The sequence below is a fragment of the Nuphar pumila genome, chromosome 3 (genome assembly GCF_984573655.1).
Source record: "Nuphar pumila chromosome 3, dmNupPumi1.hap1.1, whole genome shotgun sequence".
Lineage (NCBI taxonomy): Eukaryota > Viridiplantae > Streptophyta > Magnoliopsida > Nymphaeales > Nymphaeaceae > Nuphar > Nuphar pumila.
The window spans coordinates 138,268,885-138,284,507 of record NC_143251.1 but is presented as its reverse complement, the minus strand read 5'-3'; the positions used below and the strand labels follow the sequence as shown (position 1 = coordinate 138,284,507).

Here is a 15,623-nt window from a genome sequence, read left to right as displayed (position 1 = left end):
ATGCCAATAGAAACCTGGATCCATATCCATTTTGTGAAAACTTGGATCCATCTCTCTCTCTCTCTCATACAAAGATATGACTACGATCCGACCCAGTGTTGTGAGAATCAGTATTAAGGCCGAATCGATTTTCAAAACAATTCAGAGAATAGACCCATTTCGATTCTAAACAGAATCGAACTAAATCAGCCAATTTGTAACCAGCAAATTAAATGTGCCAATAAAATTAAAATAATATTAAAAATTATTGCAAAACTATTTTTTTAAAAAATAGTAAAAAATAGCTTTCTGAATTCAATATGAATCGTTCGAATTGAGGCCGTAACGATAATAGCAACAACGATCCGATTCAATATTGGTGTCATCGTGTCAGTATGACGTCACATGGACACGCATCCAAAATCGCTTAGCTCTCTGGCTCTCCCATTGCAATGGGAAATTAGGATTGCATTTAAAAATAAAGCCAGGGAGATCAGATCACAAAAAAATGTTGTACAACCCAGAAAATTATTATTTTTTGATGTACGACATCATATTATATAATTCTTGGAGAGAGAGAGAGAGAGAGAGAGAGGGACACGTGAACACAAGGATGCGTGACGTTCGACTTACAAGTGTTTTTTTTTTTTTGAAAATAGGTCACGAGAGGACATAAAAAACTATTTTCACATTTTAATATAAAGAATACATCTTTTATTGAAAACAATATTTAAGAACGTCAAAACACTAAAATAGTATCAAAATGTCGGTCGTCCATGTCGTGTCCGTGTCTAAGTGTCCTTTCGTTTCAGCAAAACAATTACGTAACCCTGTGACAACGAGAAAGAGAGAGAACCCGCCAGTGGACAACAAAAACTCGCTTGAGAACTTAGAAGCCATCGTCCCCCCCTTCTCTCTCTCTCTCGTTCTTCTTCTTCTTCCACAACGATGGCTACTCTGCAAGCCCTAATCTCTCAAGGACACCCTCGTTTAGCTCCGTCGTCGGCGTTTCGAACTTCTCTTCTCCCCTTCCCGACCTACGCATCGCTTCTCAAGCGGAGGGCCATCGGAGACCCTCCTCGCCTTCGTCTCCGCAACCCGATTCAGGGGCCGAGCCCCTCTCTCCCCTCTCTCAGTCGGTTGATCCCTCTCGCCACTTCTTCGCGTGAAGAATCGGTAATGCTTCGGTTTCTAATCACCGTAGGGTCAGTGTCTCAATTTTCTTTGGATAGTTTGCTACGGAGATGACTGTTTTCTATGTCGTGCTCGAGAAGAAACGCGACTGGATTCTTGTTTTTGTTTACTTATGGTATCATTCTTTCTCTTGCGACCGAATGACTCAGAATTGTTTTGCGAGTTAGCGATTTCGTGTGGTTCTACAATGAGGTATAGTTGTTCACTGGCTCGCTCGTACAAAATTTCCCTTTTCTTGAAAGAAAATAGTTGTTGGCACCGCCTGACGGTGAAATAGTGATTACATTTGGTTAGTTAGCTGTGGAAAACTAAAAAATAAAGGCTTCCTAGGGGAAATAAATGAAACCTACTAGGTAGTTGATTGCAGTGTAGTAAATGTTTGATATGCTACTACTCTGTTGACTAAACAGATATTTAGTTACTAGTTTTTCAAATTTCCAATATAAAGAAGAGGTGAGCAAAGCGTTTTTTCTTCCTTTTATAGAAGCGAGTATGTTTACAGACATCGGTTCTTCTCTAGATGAATAAATGGCGTTTTTCCTTCTTTCATCTCTTGCATATGAAGAACCGTTTGCTTGATAATAGTGATAGTAGAGGGATGTCTATGATCACCTAGTTGTTGTTGGTCCTGTTTTTCATCTCTTGATAATAGTGATAGTAGATGAATAAATGGTGTTTTCCCTTCTTTCATCTCTTGCATATGGAGAACCGTTTGCTTGATAATAGTGATAGTAGGGGGATGTCTATGATCATCTAGTTGTTGTTGGTCCTGTTTTTTATTCTAGTTTACTTATGGAGCTTAATCCTTGTGTTCTTGATCCATAAGCTTATATAAAATCAGTGATGCAAGCTCATGAGTATGATTGACCGTGTGCGTGCTTGTGGGCATCATAGATTAGTGAAGTATGCAATTACCTGATGTTGCCACACATATGTAGTAAGACTTGGTTTCAAAATTCGGCTCATCTTTTTTGGATGGTCTCTTCAAGAACATATGCTGAGGTGTCCATGATTTTAGCTTTGGTCAGGTAGATAGGTGTCTGGGTCAGCCTCGATCATTTTTTTCTACATACTGAATGCACCTGCTAGATGGTTCTTAAAATCTTTTTGCATTAATTGTTTCCACTATGATCTTTTTGTTCAGCATTCATTGCTTCTGTCATTTGCATCCATGTTTGTTTGCTCTTTTAAGTATGGGAATTGGTGCAAATGAAGACTACTATTTTTTTCTCTCTATGCTTCATGGTTCATTAAACTTCTTTGGGGTTTGTGATCATAATTGTTTGTTCAGGATCATTCAGGCCTTGATGTGGAAAAGGTGAATAGTGAGATTGAGAAGCAGGCAGAGGAATCAGAAGAAGCATGGAGAAAAACAATTGAATCACTCAAAGAACATTCCCTAAAAATGCAGAACATGTCACAAGAAGCATATGAGTTGTACTCCAAGAAATACATGGTGATCTTTAAGGACATGTCTGAGCAGTTGAAAGTACAAGCAGAGAAAGCTAGGCAAGATATGACCTTGATTGCAGAAGAAATTAGTGTAGAGGGCAAGGAGTATCTTTCTTCTGCCGTGGAGAATTCCCCAGAGCCGGTGAAGGACATTGTAGAAACTTTTGCTTCTCAAGGTGCTGAACTGAAAGAAATATCTGAAGTTCGGGACTTTTTCCTCGGCATTCCATATGGTACTGATGCTGATATCTGTTCTCTGTGATTTACTTGCTTTTGTTGCAAAGCTATTGGGTGATTTTTTTTTCTTTTTTCTGATGCAAAAAGAATGTTTACTTATGAAACTTGTGGTGCGCATTCAGGTGCACTTCTGTCCATTGGAGGATTTCTTTTATTCATGCTTACTGGAAGCATTCCTTCCATTCGGTTTGGCATGGTTTTAGGAGGTGCTCTTGTGGCATTGAGTATATTAAGTTTAAGAGCGTGGAAACAGGGAAAATCTTCTATCCTGCTTTTGAACGGTCAAGCAGGTTAATGTTTCATCTAGTACCTTAATTGCATTAATGCTAGTAAACATCATTTTTTGTATTATTTGTTTTTACCTGGCTGTTACTATTAGTAAGGCTTGTACACACTCACACACACATGCACAAGCATGCAAAAACATACACACTAGAACAGGAAACATGTACTCGTATATGTTTCATGTTAAATAATTTTATATATCTGCCTGGTTTCTGCAGGGATCGCAATTATACTTTTTATCCGGGAGTTTTGCTTGCTTTGTCAGGTATTTGATGTTTCTTCATTCCTTTATTATCTGGTTGTTTAGTGTTTGTCTATACCAAATTCCTTCATGATTTGGTGTATATGTATGCGTCACCTTTGCCTTAATGTATACCAGTTTAGACGGACATAATTTCACTTGCAGTTAATCTTTGAAATAAGGGTTGGATTGCTAGGAGGTTCATATAAGCCCTCACAACACTCCTATCTTTAATAACTGGTTTTGGTCCATTGATGTGTTGAAAACTTGAAATGCCATGAGTGTTGTATACCTGTACAGTCATCTATTTAAGAATGCACATTAGTTAGGAGCATGATATGTTTCAAACTATCACAATTATCACAATTTTAATGGTTGTTGACTTTTTCCTTTAGTTTTGGTAAAGCTATAATTCCTTTTTTGCTTTTAAGTTCATCAAGATTTTCCCAATAAAACAATTATTTTAAAAATAGGCAGCATTTCCCCCTCCTTATCAACAAAAAATGGACAAATAAAGAAAATATGTTCTGTATATTTTAAGAAACCTCTTTGAATCCTCTCTCAATTAGCTTAGAATTCAGTTGCTTTATATATATATATCAGTCATAGATATCGGCGATATTTTGAAAATATCGCAATATTATCATGATATGATGGAAAACCAATATTAACGGTAAAATATCGCGATATTTTCAAAATATCAGAAATTTATATATATCGTGATATTATCGTGCTAATATCACAATATTATCAATTAGTTTTACTTTTTTATTTATTTTTCACATTTTAAATATGTTTTTCTTCTTTCTTTTACATATTTTACTTATTTATTTTATTATTTATGTACCTTTATGTCTAAACGTGAAATTTTCTTACTTATTTTTGTTATTTTTTATGTCCCGAGATTTTCTAGAGATTTATCACCAAACCGATAATATCACGAGAAATAGCCTCGCCGAGACATAGCCGATATCGATATTTGTGACTATGATAAATATAGCGAGAGAGTCTATGGTTGCTAGGGTAATGGACATCTGTTTTACCAAATTTCCTAGGTACTTGCATACTTTTACCTTCGTAGAGCATGAAATTTCTTAGATAGTTAAATGAGATAGCCAAACATTGAAGGGTACCATTGTAGTGATCAAAACCTGATAGCCAAGGGTACCATTATATTGGTTAAAACTCAAAACCACTTGATTTTCTAAGCATAAGCACAAGAAACATCAGCTATTTATAAATATATGAAATTTGAGTTGCAAAGCTGGTAGTCAAGAAAGTCCTAGAAAGAAGAGGTTTCTACCAGAAGATGATGATTTTTTTATCAATATAGAACTTTGTGAGTCTTGAGGGTAGGAGAACCGATTGCGTACAAGTAAATGTGAATTATGAAGCACCGAATGAGACTTGGGAGGTGAATCAAATTCTGTCTAGTCACACATGATCTAGTGATTCACTAGGGAATGAATCAGTCCAGTTGCCTGTCTAATATCCAAATTTGTTGAAAACATAAATAAGTGGTTTCATGAAGTCATTTTAATGGTATTTTTTTTTTACCATTTCTTAAAGAACAGTGTATGCAATTAGATAATTCAGGACATGCCATGTATAGAGGCAGCTATTTTGAGAAGAGAGAAAAAAATGAAACACTGAAAACTCAGTAACTCTTGAGAATTAGAGGAAATTGGCCTTAATATGGATGCACCACATGCCTGATGATTATACTTGCAGTGATATGATGCACATAAAATTCTTGACTATTTAAAAGTTATTTTTCATGTCGTGGTATAAAACTCATGAGTCATACTATAAAACTTTGGGAGAGGGTGATTGAGTCTAGGTTGAGGAAGATTGTCATGATATCGGAGAATCAATTTGGTTTTATGCCTGAAAGATCAACTATGGAAGCTATACATCTTCTTAGACAACTTATTGAGAGAAATAGAGAGAGGAACAAAAATTTGCATATGGTTTTTATTGATTTGGAGAACGCATACGATAGAGTACCTAGGAACGTTGTCTGATGGACAATGATGAAGAAAGATGTTTCTCTCAAGGACATTAGTATAAGTAAGGATATATATGAAGGAGTAGTAACCAATGTCCGCACTTGTGGAGGGGTGACAATCAATTTTCCTATAACGGTTGGGTTACATCAAGGATCTGCTTTAAGCCCTTTCTTATTTGCTGTAGTGATGGATGAACTTACGCGATCAATTCAAGAAAATGTGCCGTGGTGTATGTTGTTTGCTGATGATATTGTTTTGATTGATGAGTCTAGAGCTGGGGTTAATGCTAAGTTAGAATTATAGAGACAAACATTGAAAGCAAGAGGTTTTAAGTTGAGTAAGAGTAAGACAGAATATATGGAATGTCGGTTTAGTAAGCAACGAAGTAGTGATGGGAGTGTAGTGAAGCTTGGTGCGCAAGAAATACCGGTGGATGATTGTTTCAAATATTTGGGATCTATCATTCAAAAGTATGGAGAAATTGATGGAGATGTAAATCATAGGATAAAGGTTGGGTGAATGAAATGGAAAAGTGCAACTGGAGTGTTGTGCGATCGTAGAATGCCATTGCGGTTGAAGGGAAAGTTTTATAGGACGACTATTAGGCCCGCTTTACTATATGGTACGGAATGTTGGGCTGCCAAGAGACGTCATATTCAAAAAATGAGTGTAGCTGAGATGCGTATGCTTAGATGGATGTGTGGAAATACAATAAAAGATAAGATTCAGAACGAGGAGATACATAAGAAGGTAGGCGTTGCACCCATTGAAAATAAGATGAGAGAGAATCGTTTACGGTGGTTTGGACATATTCGGCGAAGGCCTAATGATGCTCCAGTTAGAAGGATGGAGAAATGGGAAAATATATTAGTTAAAAGAGGTCGGGGTAGGCCTAGGAAGACTTGGATGGAGATGATAGGAAAGGATGTGAAGGCTTTGAACCTCACTGAGGACATGGCATTGGATAGAAATGATTGGAGGAGAAGGATTCATGTGGAAGACCCAGAATGATTTTCTTTGTTGGTTCATATCGCCGACCCCAATTGTTTTGGGATGAAGGCGTAGTTGTTGTTGTTGTTGTACTAAATTTCTAGATAAGTGGTTTAGGTTATGTAGGCTAACGTGGTATAGCTTGTTTCTTGTGATGGATCAAACTTGGGGCATTTTAACAACATAGAATGCTTTGTTTGTTTTAGAGTGCATGTGCTGGTCATCCATGTAGACTGATGTTTTAAAAAATGTGCATGATAGCATGTTTTCAGCTGTACACTTATTATTAATTGTGGTTGCTTGTGTGTCTAGCCTTGTATTTTCATTTCATTTTTTTAGGGAAAGTCTTGTATGTTCATGAAAAATGCTTATATGTGATATTTCTGCATGTGTTGCTTTCATGAGCACGTAATTGCAATTGAAATATAAAAAATAGTGTAACATGTTTGTTTTAAACTCTCTTCATGGATCTTTATTTCATTTGCACTCTCTTTATGGGTCTTCACAAGTCATTAATACCAATCTTACGCTAAATTATCAAGAGTTTTCTCTAGAGAACTTATAAATAAGTGATTTTCTTGAAAAACCTCAAAAGAGCTTTCATCAGAACATACTTGAATCTAGTTGATAGCATGCTATAGGCAAGAACTGTCTTAGGACCTTGGGATTTGGAATTGGGAGCAATTTTCTTTATGTAGAAGTGCAGCTGTGATCTCCGAATTAGTTTCGGTCAGGTTTGGATGTGTAGGTATTCACACCCAGGTTTGAGCAATAACCAACTTGATCCGTTCCTGATGTGGGCATGGTAATTTCAATATGTCATTATTAATTATAATGAAAGTATGCATTCAGCTTCAGTAAATTCAGGAAGGATTAGAGCATTCCTGGCTCTTTAAGTTCTGGAAAGAAGTTGTTGAGTGGTAAATCCTAATATCTATCTGAACCACATGAATATGAAGGCATAGGTGCAGGCCTTTAAGATGACCCGATGCAAGTAATTGTTGCTTTACCTTGACCAAACTTATTGTCAACCCAAGCTTCAATTATTAAGTTGGTTGATTCTGTATGATGGTATATAAATACACTCATATTATCATTCTTGTTGCTCAATTTCTATCCATTTGGTTCTTCCCCTCTCACATTCAGGGCTTTGTCTGTCTATCTATATGTTGGTCTTTTGTTATTGATTATATTTATAAAAAAAGAAAAGAAAGGATCTGGTGATTTCATTATTCCTAGTGTCTTGTTCTTGCAGGGGCCATCAATTTGGACTTCAGTTATGGCTTTCATCAGGTTTTGATGCTTCTACTAGATCTTTTCGTCTCTTTTTTTGTTCCCTCTGAGGCTGTTCTAATGAATTTCACAGGACATGAATTTATAATTGTATTCTATATTTACAGTGTACATAACTGCGTCTTTACTGCTTTTAGAAGCATTTCACTAGAGAATTTTCATGTTTTATGAATAGTGATTATCTGCGCATGTTGACCACTCTAATTGCACGGCCTTGCAGAATTTCCATTGAAGCACGGTGGAACTATTTTGCTTGTGTTATTAGTTCTCATCTTTGCTACTTATATTTTTGCTTTTGTTAGCAATGGGCAGTATGAATTGCCAGGACATCGTTGCATCTTTATATATTGCAGTTGCAGGTTTGGATTAAGGTGGTTTCTATGTTTTAAGAAATGGCATTATCCACTTTTGATCATCATGACCTATTTAGGTGGAGAACGAAAATTTGCCAGGGCACTTTGAATGCTATTCTAGTTTGTGGGTCTGGTGCACTCTAGGGTGCGTACTGAATTGTTGGTGGTCTACTTATCTGGTGTGGGACTTATCTTAATTCTCTCATAAGATAACCAAATTTATTGTAGAAGGGGTTTCTTCTATATTAATCTTCTGGAATAACATGGAAAACAATAATGAAGCGGCTATTAGAGTAACCATCCTAATTAGTGTTCTGATTCTTCTGAATATATTGAAAAGTGGAAGAGGATGAAGAAGAAAATAAAGAGCTCCCAAGTCCTGACAAAGTGTGTGAAACATGTTGATTAATCCAAAGTCAGGCAGTGACATAAAAGGTAGTGCAGCTTGCTAGAATTAAACATATGAACCTTATAAGATATGCTGAGGCAAGTAATTATGATATGGTTGAATGCACCAATTAGATATACAGTGAGATATACCATCTGTGGCTTGTAACTTTTCATTCAACCAACCAAGAGGAACACCAACATCTCATTTTTTTGCTCTAAAACTGAAAGGTGCTACAAATATCCCTAGAAAGCATAAAAAGTTATTCAAGACTTGTTATCTCTAGCCACTGCATGTGATGATTCTTTCATGATAGCTAGTGAAATAATATCCATCGTTGCTTGTGATTATTGTATCATCCACATAAGACCACTATGACTGTCACAAGGTGAAACAATCCCATTGGTTAATGATGCAAGTGTAAAACCAGCTTGACCAGTCCAAAACTCTTGCATGAATTCCAGCTTGACCAGTCCAAAGCTCTTGTATGAACTCTACCTTTCTTGTAGAAGTGGATTCTATATCATGGGATTTTGTTGAATCTCCCTACCCTATCTTCAATTTTGAAACTTCAAAGACGCACTCTCCATCCATATATCCTTCTTCCTCGGAAGAATGACCTTTGAAAAAGTTTGGCTTAAGCCCTAGTTTATGATTGAAGAGAGCAAAAAGGGAAGAAACCTTTCACTTGATCATCTGAGTTAATTGATTTGTGGGAGGACATATATTGGAGGCTTAGCTCAATTATGGTAAGGCCAAAGTTCTAGGTGGTTCGTACATGCACATTCAAATCAAGATTTCTAAAGAACCATATTTTTAAGTTTCTGGTTCCTGGTGATTTTCATATTCTTTCTTTGTTGTTGTTCGGACTCGTTTTTAGTCACCTTATTCATTTTATCATACTCTAAGTCAAGTTCTGTAGTTCAGCCTATTTATGTTTGGCTTTTCATTACTGAAGCTGCAGTATTTTTCAACATTAGGCTAAATATGATGTATTTATTTCTGTTGATTTTTGTTCTAAATTCTATGTTTGTAAATTTAGCTTTTGCTTTTTCCAATATGGCATATTTTCCCATCACTTTATCTGGCTTCAACCATAAAGGATGTTTTCTGAATGCTCTTGTTTGAATTTAATATAATCCCAATGAGCACAAGCAACTGGATTCTGCTTTCCTTTCAGCTGATTGGAGAATGAAAGGATGCATAACACTCGGTGTTAATAATCAATATAAATTTCATAAATGTATCATATGCATATGCAAAGTACGTTTAACAGCTGATTCATTGTCTAGTTGCCATGCACTCACCAGTTAAGTATAAAATAGTATTTGATCCATTCATCTGGCCTGTAGGTACACAGGAATGCTCTGCCAAGAAAATCTCCACTTGAAACAGCCTTCATGCATAGTATAGCTAGCTTTTCAGTTAAATTCTTTTGAGCTTAAGGATGGCCCATGACCGACTATCACGTGCATATCTGGCCATCTCATACAAATCCCGTTTGTGATCTATGTGAAAGAACTCCATAATGGAGTTACTGCTTCATAGCTACACGCATGCCAAGATTGCTGGGAAACAGCACGACCTTTCATTTTTTGTCATGCTATCACAACTGCATTCTTCCTTTTTTGCTTCTGAACTGTGGTTAGACTTATTCATAGCAACACATTGAACATATTTTGTAGTATGTATACCATTGATAGACATAAACATTCGTTGGTAACTGCATCATTCACATGCAAGGCTTACTAGCCCTTCTTTGACATAGATGGTGGGTATTTATGAGCTTCACATTTTTAAGATGCTTGTTGAACTTTCTCTGATTCTGAGCGATGGTGTTTTCATGCAGCGGCTCCATGGTAGCTTTCTATTTATATAGGATCAAGTTGCACAGACAGACAAAAGGTGGTGAAGGTGAGAGTTTTGTCTGAGTGGATGGAGGATAATTGTGCATAACCTTGACTTGGAAAACATACATCTCATTTTCATCCCCCTGGTTGCTGTGTGGAGCCAATGCCGCTGAAATTTGGAAGTTCATAAATTTTTACTGGAGTTTGATGTTATAGTTCATCATGTCTTCTGGTGTTCCTTCTGTTTTCTGTAATTGTTATTTGCTTTATATATAAAAAAAAATGGATGGGGAATGTCAAAAAACTTTTCACTAGTGATTCGTAAATCTATACGGAAGTGCCTCAAAAACAGAATTTTGATGTCCACACAACAGGGATGACAAAATATATTTAAGCTCTTATGTTTTCAATTGGCTTCTGCTACTATATCAAGATTTTTTCTTTTTTCTTTTTTTATGGGATAGGCCAAGGGAAAACCTTCCCCATCACGGGTCGCACATTGGCAGGCCTTTGGTTGATTAAACTTTTGAGGGTCTTCCCCTACACTTCGTCTTAGCCTACCCATGAGGCCTGCAAAATGAGTTGAGGTCTGACATCGGTTTTGTTGATGAATGCTAGCAGTTTTGCAATTTCATCCAAGCACTCTCAACAGGAGATGACAAGCCATTGTAAATGGTCTTCATGTTCGTTTTCCATTCCTATTCTCCCAAAAAACCAAAGGGAGAACAAATTTGAATAGAGACTGCCTTGACCAAAACACCAAAACACTCGAGCCAAGTTCACGCCCAGCTTGAAACAGTCTTACAGGGACCCAGACGTCAATTCTGGACATTTTCACACTTTCCAGAATTTATTTTGTTCATGTTTGGAACTATGTTGCTCGGAAGGTTAGTTTTTGAGCATCTAGATAATATTGTTGAATTTTGAGAAATTTTGTAGCAGAAAATTCTAATATTTTTCATTTTTCTGTGGATTTGGATCTAGTTTTAAGTCTGTTAATCCATTTAGGTTATTGGAGGGTGTATTGGGTTTTTTGGATAGATTTTGTTTTTATTTTATTTTTATTCTATTAAAATGTTGATCATGATTGGACCTATTGGGCGTGCGCCCCAAATCCACCGTTTAATCCAAAACGAGTTGATTGGGTTGAATTCTTGTTGGACCCAAATCAGCTTCATTGGTGTTGAATTCTTGTTGGACCGAAATCAGCTTCATTGGGGGCACCTGGGTGGCACCCCTTAACCCCAAAAGAGAGACGTTGAAGCCTCCTCTTCTCTATATTAGCAAACAAGAGCTGCGTGAAATGAGATATTTTGCTTGAATTCCTGCTGATTGTTGAATCAGCTTGTGAGTTTAGAATGTGAGGTAGTGCGCTGCCCTTTGGATTCGCCTCTTCGTGACGTCTCCTGCCTGTGGACAGACCGTGAGAAGGTCTATCTGCGTGCTGTTGGAAACAAGAAAGATATCTTAGCCAGTGTTTTATCGTGGGAGCAAAGACAGTTTCTTCTTTCTTGGTCAACATTTTTTCTCTTTGTTGAATGTTTTTTTGCTTTGTTAAGCAGACTGATTCAATTTTATTAAATGAATGATATTCGTTGTTGAATCTGTGATTGAGTTGTTAAAGATTTTGTTTAGGACAGGTTATGTTTCACAAATTGGTGCATGTATGAATGTTAGGGACTGTTTGGAATCTCGGTGCTGGGATTGGTGTTTATCCTTTTGGTTGTCCTGATCTAAAATCTTGGTCAAACAACCTTGGTGGTCCTGTTTGGAATCTCGGCACTGGGATGGGTATTTATGCATTTGGGATGGAAAGTGAGGCCCTTTCTCCTTTGTATTTACACTAAATCATGGATTTGGCAGCTGCCACCTTTTCAAATGCATAACTCCATAAACGCCCATCCCAGCTACAGATTCCAAACAGGCCCTTATGTGTTTCCCTGAATCAGTTCATACGTGTTGACTGTTATGCTTGTTTAGTGCATAGGCTGATTCAGCTGGGATGAACTATTGCTCTACTTTGTTTTTGAGTTGAATTTAATTGTTTAGTTTTCTATTGAATGATCATTAATATACTGTTTAGGGCAGGATTTATCTTTTCAAGAATTTAGTGTTGGATGTTTAAGCCAAACACGTCTGTTTGTGGGACCCACACCAATTTAAACATCTAAATATTATGCCAACTCAGACCACAAATGTTAGTCCCCTTGGTTCAGCGATCTTTACATAAAGAGTCATTTAATACCTCACCATAATGGCCTTACTAAGTAATAAAACGATATGTACCTAAGATACAATTATTTTTTGTCCTTTGTATATACAAAAATCAAACAGCTTAGCCTATGTTTTATTTTAGTCATTTTTTAACAAAATAGTGATAATTAAGTAAGATTAGTATAAGCATGTCTTAATAAAACATTTGTATTTTGTACCATTGTACCTAGAGATGCCAGGGGATGGGGACGGGGAGGGGGAGGGGAGGTGGGGTGGGGTGGGGTGGGGTGGGGGGGAATGACCCTGACCCACCTCGGTCCGTTTGGACATGAAACGGGGATGGAGGTTAAAATCAAAACCCGTGCAAAGATGAAGGCGGGGATGGAGGACAAAATTTTGGGACTGAGCAGGAGTAGAAACCTTGTCCCCGCATCTGCCCCGGTCCACTGCCATCCCTAATTGTACCATATGTTGCGACCAACCAACGGTATTCATACACATCATGTATTTGGCTCATTGCTTTGACTCTTGGTACGTGAGGAAGGGTGTCAACGGGTCGGGTTTGGTTTGGACTCAGGTAAAACCAGACCCATATGATGATAGTATCAGGTCTGGACTCGGGTCCAATTAGATCCACCATAGGCAAAACCATACCAGATTCTATAAAGATTACACGAACCAGACCGGGACCATACCCATTAAAATAAAATTATATTTTACATTGAAAATTTGTGGATCTTAATTGGAACCCGAGTTTGATATGGAATTACACAAATCATACCCAGCTCCATATGTTAGTCGAACCTTTCAGGTCTGACCCAGATTCTAATTAAACTTATTATCATGAGTCTGGGTCAAACCCGACCTATTGACACCCCTACACGAGTGGCAGTGCGTTAGTCTCTGTTTTGAAACTGGTACTCCGAGGGAGTTTTTGCATTTGGAAAAGTGGCTGCTGCCAAATCTTTAATTTAGTCTGACTTCCGCTCCCAAATGCATGAACTCTCATCCCAGCTACCGGTTTCCAAACACTCACCACCAAGATAGTTTGACCAATGCAAGAGACCATCCTGGTTTTGCTTTAGCAATGGGTAGAATAACCGACCCATCAAAATGTACCGGAACCTGCTCAAATAACAAATTGTTGGGTTCGAGTTTTGTCGGGTCATGAAAATGAAATCTCAAACCAGGATCTATATATTTCTAGAAGTTAACTTTTAATAAAAATACATATATAACACTCGGGAACGGGTGTGGTACTTGTCCAAAAGCCCAGATCAGGTTGGGTAACTGGCAAAAATCATAACCCAAACCCGCCTCACATATTACTCGGGTAAGATTCAAGTCAGCACTTTTTATGATCATACTTGGAGGGTTGGGTTGGATACTTGGTACAAACTCGACGGGTCGAGTACCGGACCCATCAAGGTGTACTCAAACCTGCCAAAATAACAAATTGTTGAGTTCAAGTTCTGTCAGGTCATGAAAATGAAATCTCAAACCAGGATCTGTATAATTTCATAAGTTTACTTTTACTAAAACTACATACAAAACACTCGGGTTGGGTCAGATATCTGACGAAAAAAGCCAAGTCGGGTTGGGTATCAGTCAAAAATCATAACCCAAACCTAGCCCACATATGGTCTGATTGGGTTGGGTACCTAATACAAACCTGACTAATTGACAATGCTAACATTAGCTAAAATTTCCTATAGGGACCAGTCTTTTGCCTCTAATTTGAAAAATATTCCAACCTTTTTCTAAAATATCTGATAGCCACGGGTTTTCTCAATGATTTATTTGGGTTTCTTTATATTGTGCTCCTTAATTGAAAAATACTCATTTATAGTCACAAGAGAGATAAGGATAAATATTTTGAACATTTGATTATGAAAGTTAGAACTTTGTGTGTCAGTTTCCAAAGAAAACTCAGGCCCATTAAGAAATTCAGAAATGTTGCCCATTTTTGAAGTTAAGAGCAAAAGGTTGGACCTTAAACAAAGTTTTCCTTTTTTACTTTATCAAACAAAAATAATAATAATAATAATAATAATAATAATAATAATAATAATAATATGGACAGTGTAATAGAAAAATAAATATAAAGAGCGGATTAGTTAAGAGACATAAATACAGATAGCGGATTAGGTCAAGGACTATGGGCTCAGATGGGGCCCACAAACATTTTGCAGAACAGTTTGAACTCCAGATGAGTGGCAACTAGAGCATTTGGGATGGACGGCTGAGAGAGGAGCAATTCATCCCTTGTGATGAACGGCATCCAGACGACCCCTAACCTGATGGGATCTCAGAAAATAGACATATAAAAGGATGACAAAGATAGCTACTTAAGACATGAACCAGGTGATCATATATTAGTGTAATAGAATTTTAAAGTTCTTTGGATGAGAAATAAAAACATACCAGACAGAAAACTTGCCAACCCTACCCACTAAGAAAATTTTAAGTGTTTTTTATGAAATTCTGACCTTACAGATGTGTTCAGCATGATTGATTTACTAGAAGAAATTGACACTTGGATCATGTATTTTGGATGAAAAAAATGGTATTTGAAGCCTCAAAAATTTATAAAAATTGTAGGCCGTTGATTTTTGAACCTTATAAAAACCTATCCATGCATCAGAATCAAATTATCCAAGTATCAATTTCTAGTAAATTAATCATGCTGAATACATCAATCTGGTACCATCCATTTTCTTTGGATATTGCATTTTTTTTTTAGAGAACACATTGCAAATCTTTTACAACAAATGGCTAGTTTAATATACGAGTCTAATTAGGCACCAGACAAGGTGTCTCATTGAATATAACTTTATCGGTCATGTTCAATCCTCACCCCTACATCTCTCATGATAGACAAGCGAAGGGGCCGCACTTTCACGGAAGTAGATCAGGTCATGCTGAACATGAGCGTTTTTGCTCATGCCGACATCGTGGCCATCCCATAAGTCAACAAAGCCATGTGGCATTCATCAAAAATGCAAACAGACGGCCACGATGTCGGTATGAGAAAAAACGCTCATGTTCAGCATGACCTGATCTGCTTCCCACTTTCACAGTTCTCAACTGAGTGCATGGTTCCCAAGTAGGGGTGTCAACTGGTCTGGTTTAAACCCT

The 15,623-nt window shown here is 37.2% G+C and overlaps 1 protein-coding gene across 1 annotated transcript; it reads left to right on the top strand.

Annotated features, from left to right (window-relative positions):
- Positions 1-855: 855 nt before the first annotated feature.
- Positions 856-10,681, top strand: LOC149844036 (protein FATTY ACID EXPORT 3, chloroplastic-like). The gene is made up of 6 exons (XM_090000275.1): positions 856-1,155; positions 2,465-2,858; positions 2,985-3,152; positions 3,366-3,412; positions 7,643-7,680; positions 10,271-10,681. The coding sequence occupies exons 1-6, from the start codon at positions 928-930 to the stop codon at positions 10,350-10,352; spliced, it is 957 nt and encodes a 318-aa protein (XP_089856401.1). The 5' UTR covers positions 856-927; the 3' UTR covers positions 10,353-10,681.
- Positions 10,682-15,623: the final 4,942 nt, after the last annotated feature.

Bases quoted from the DNA above. Each gene is read 5' to 3' on its own strand.
- LOC149844036 (XM_090000275.1), top strand. From the start codon at position 928: ATGGCTACTCTGCAAGCCCTAATCTCTCAAGGACACCCTCGTTTAGCT. The intron at 1,156-2,464 runs GTAATGCTTCGG...TTGTTTGTTCAG, and splicing joins CTTCTTCGCGTGAAGAATCG to GATCATTCAGGCCTTGATGT. The intron at 2,859-2,984 runs GTACTGATGCTG...GTGCGCATTCAG, and splicing joins TTTCCTCGGCATTCCATATG to GTGCACTTCTGTCCATTGGA.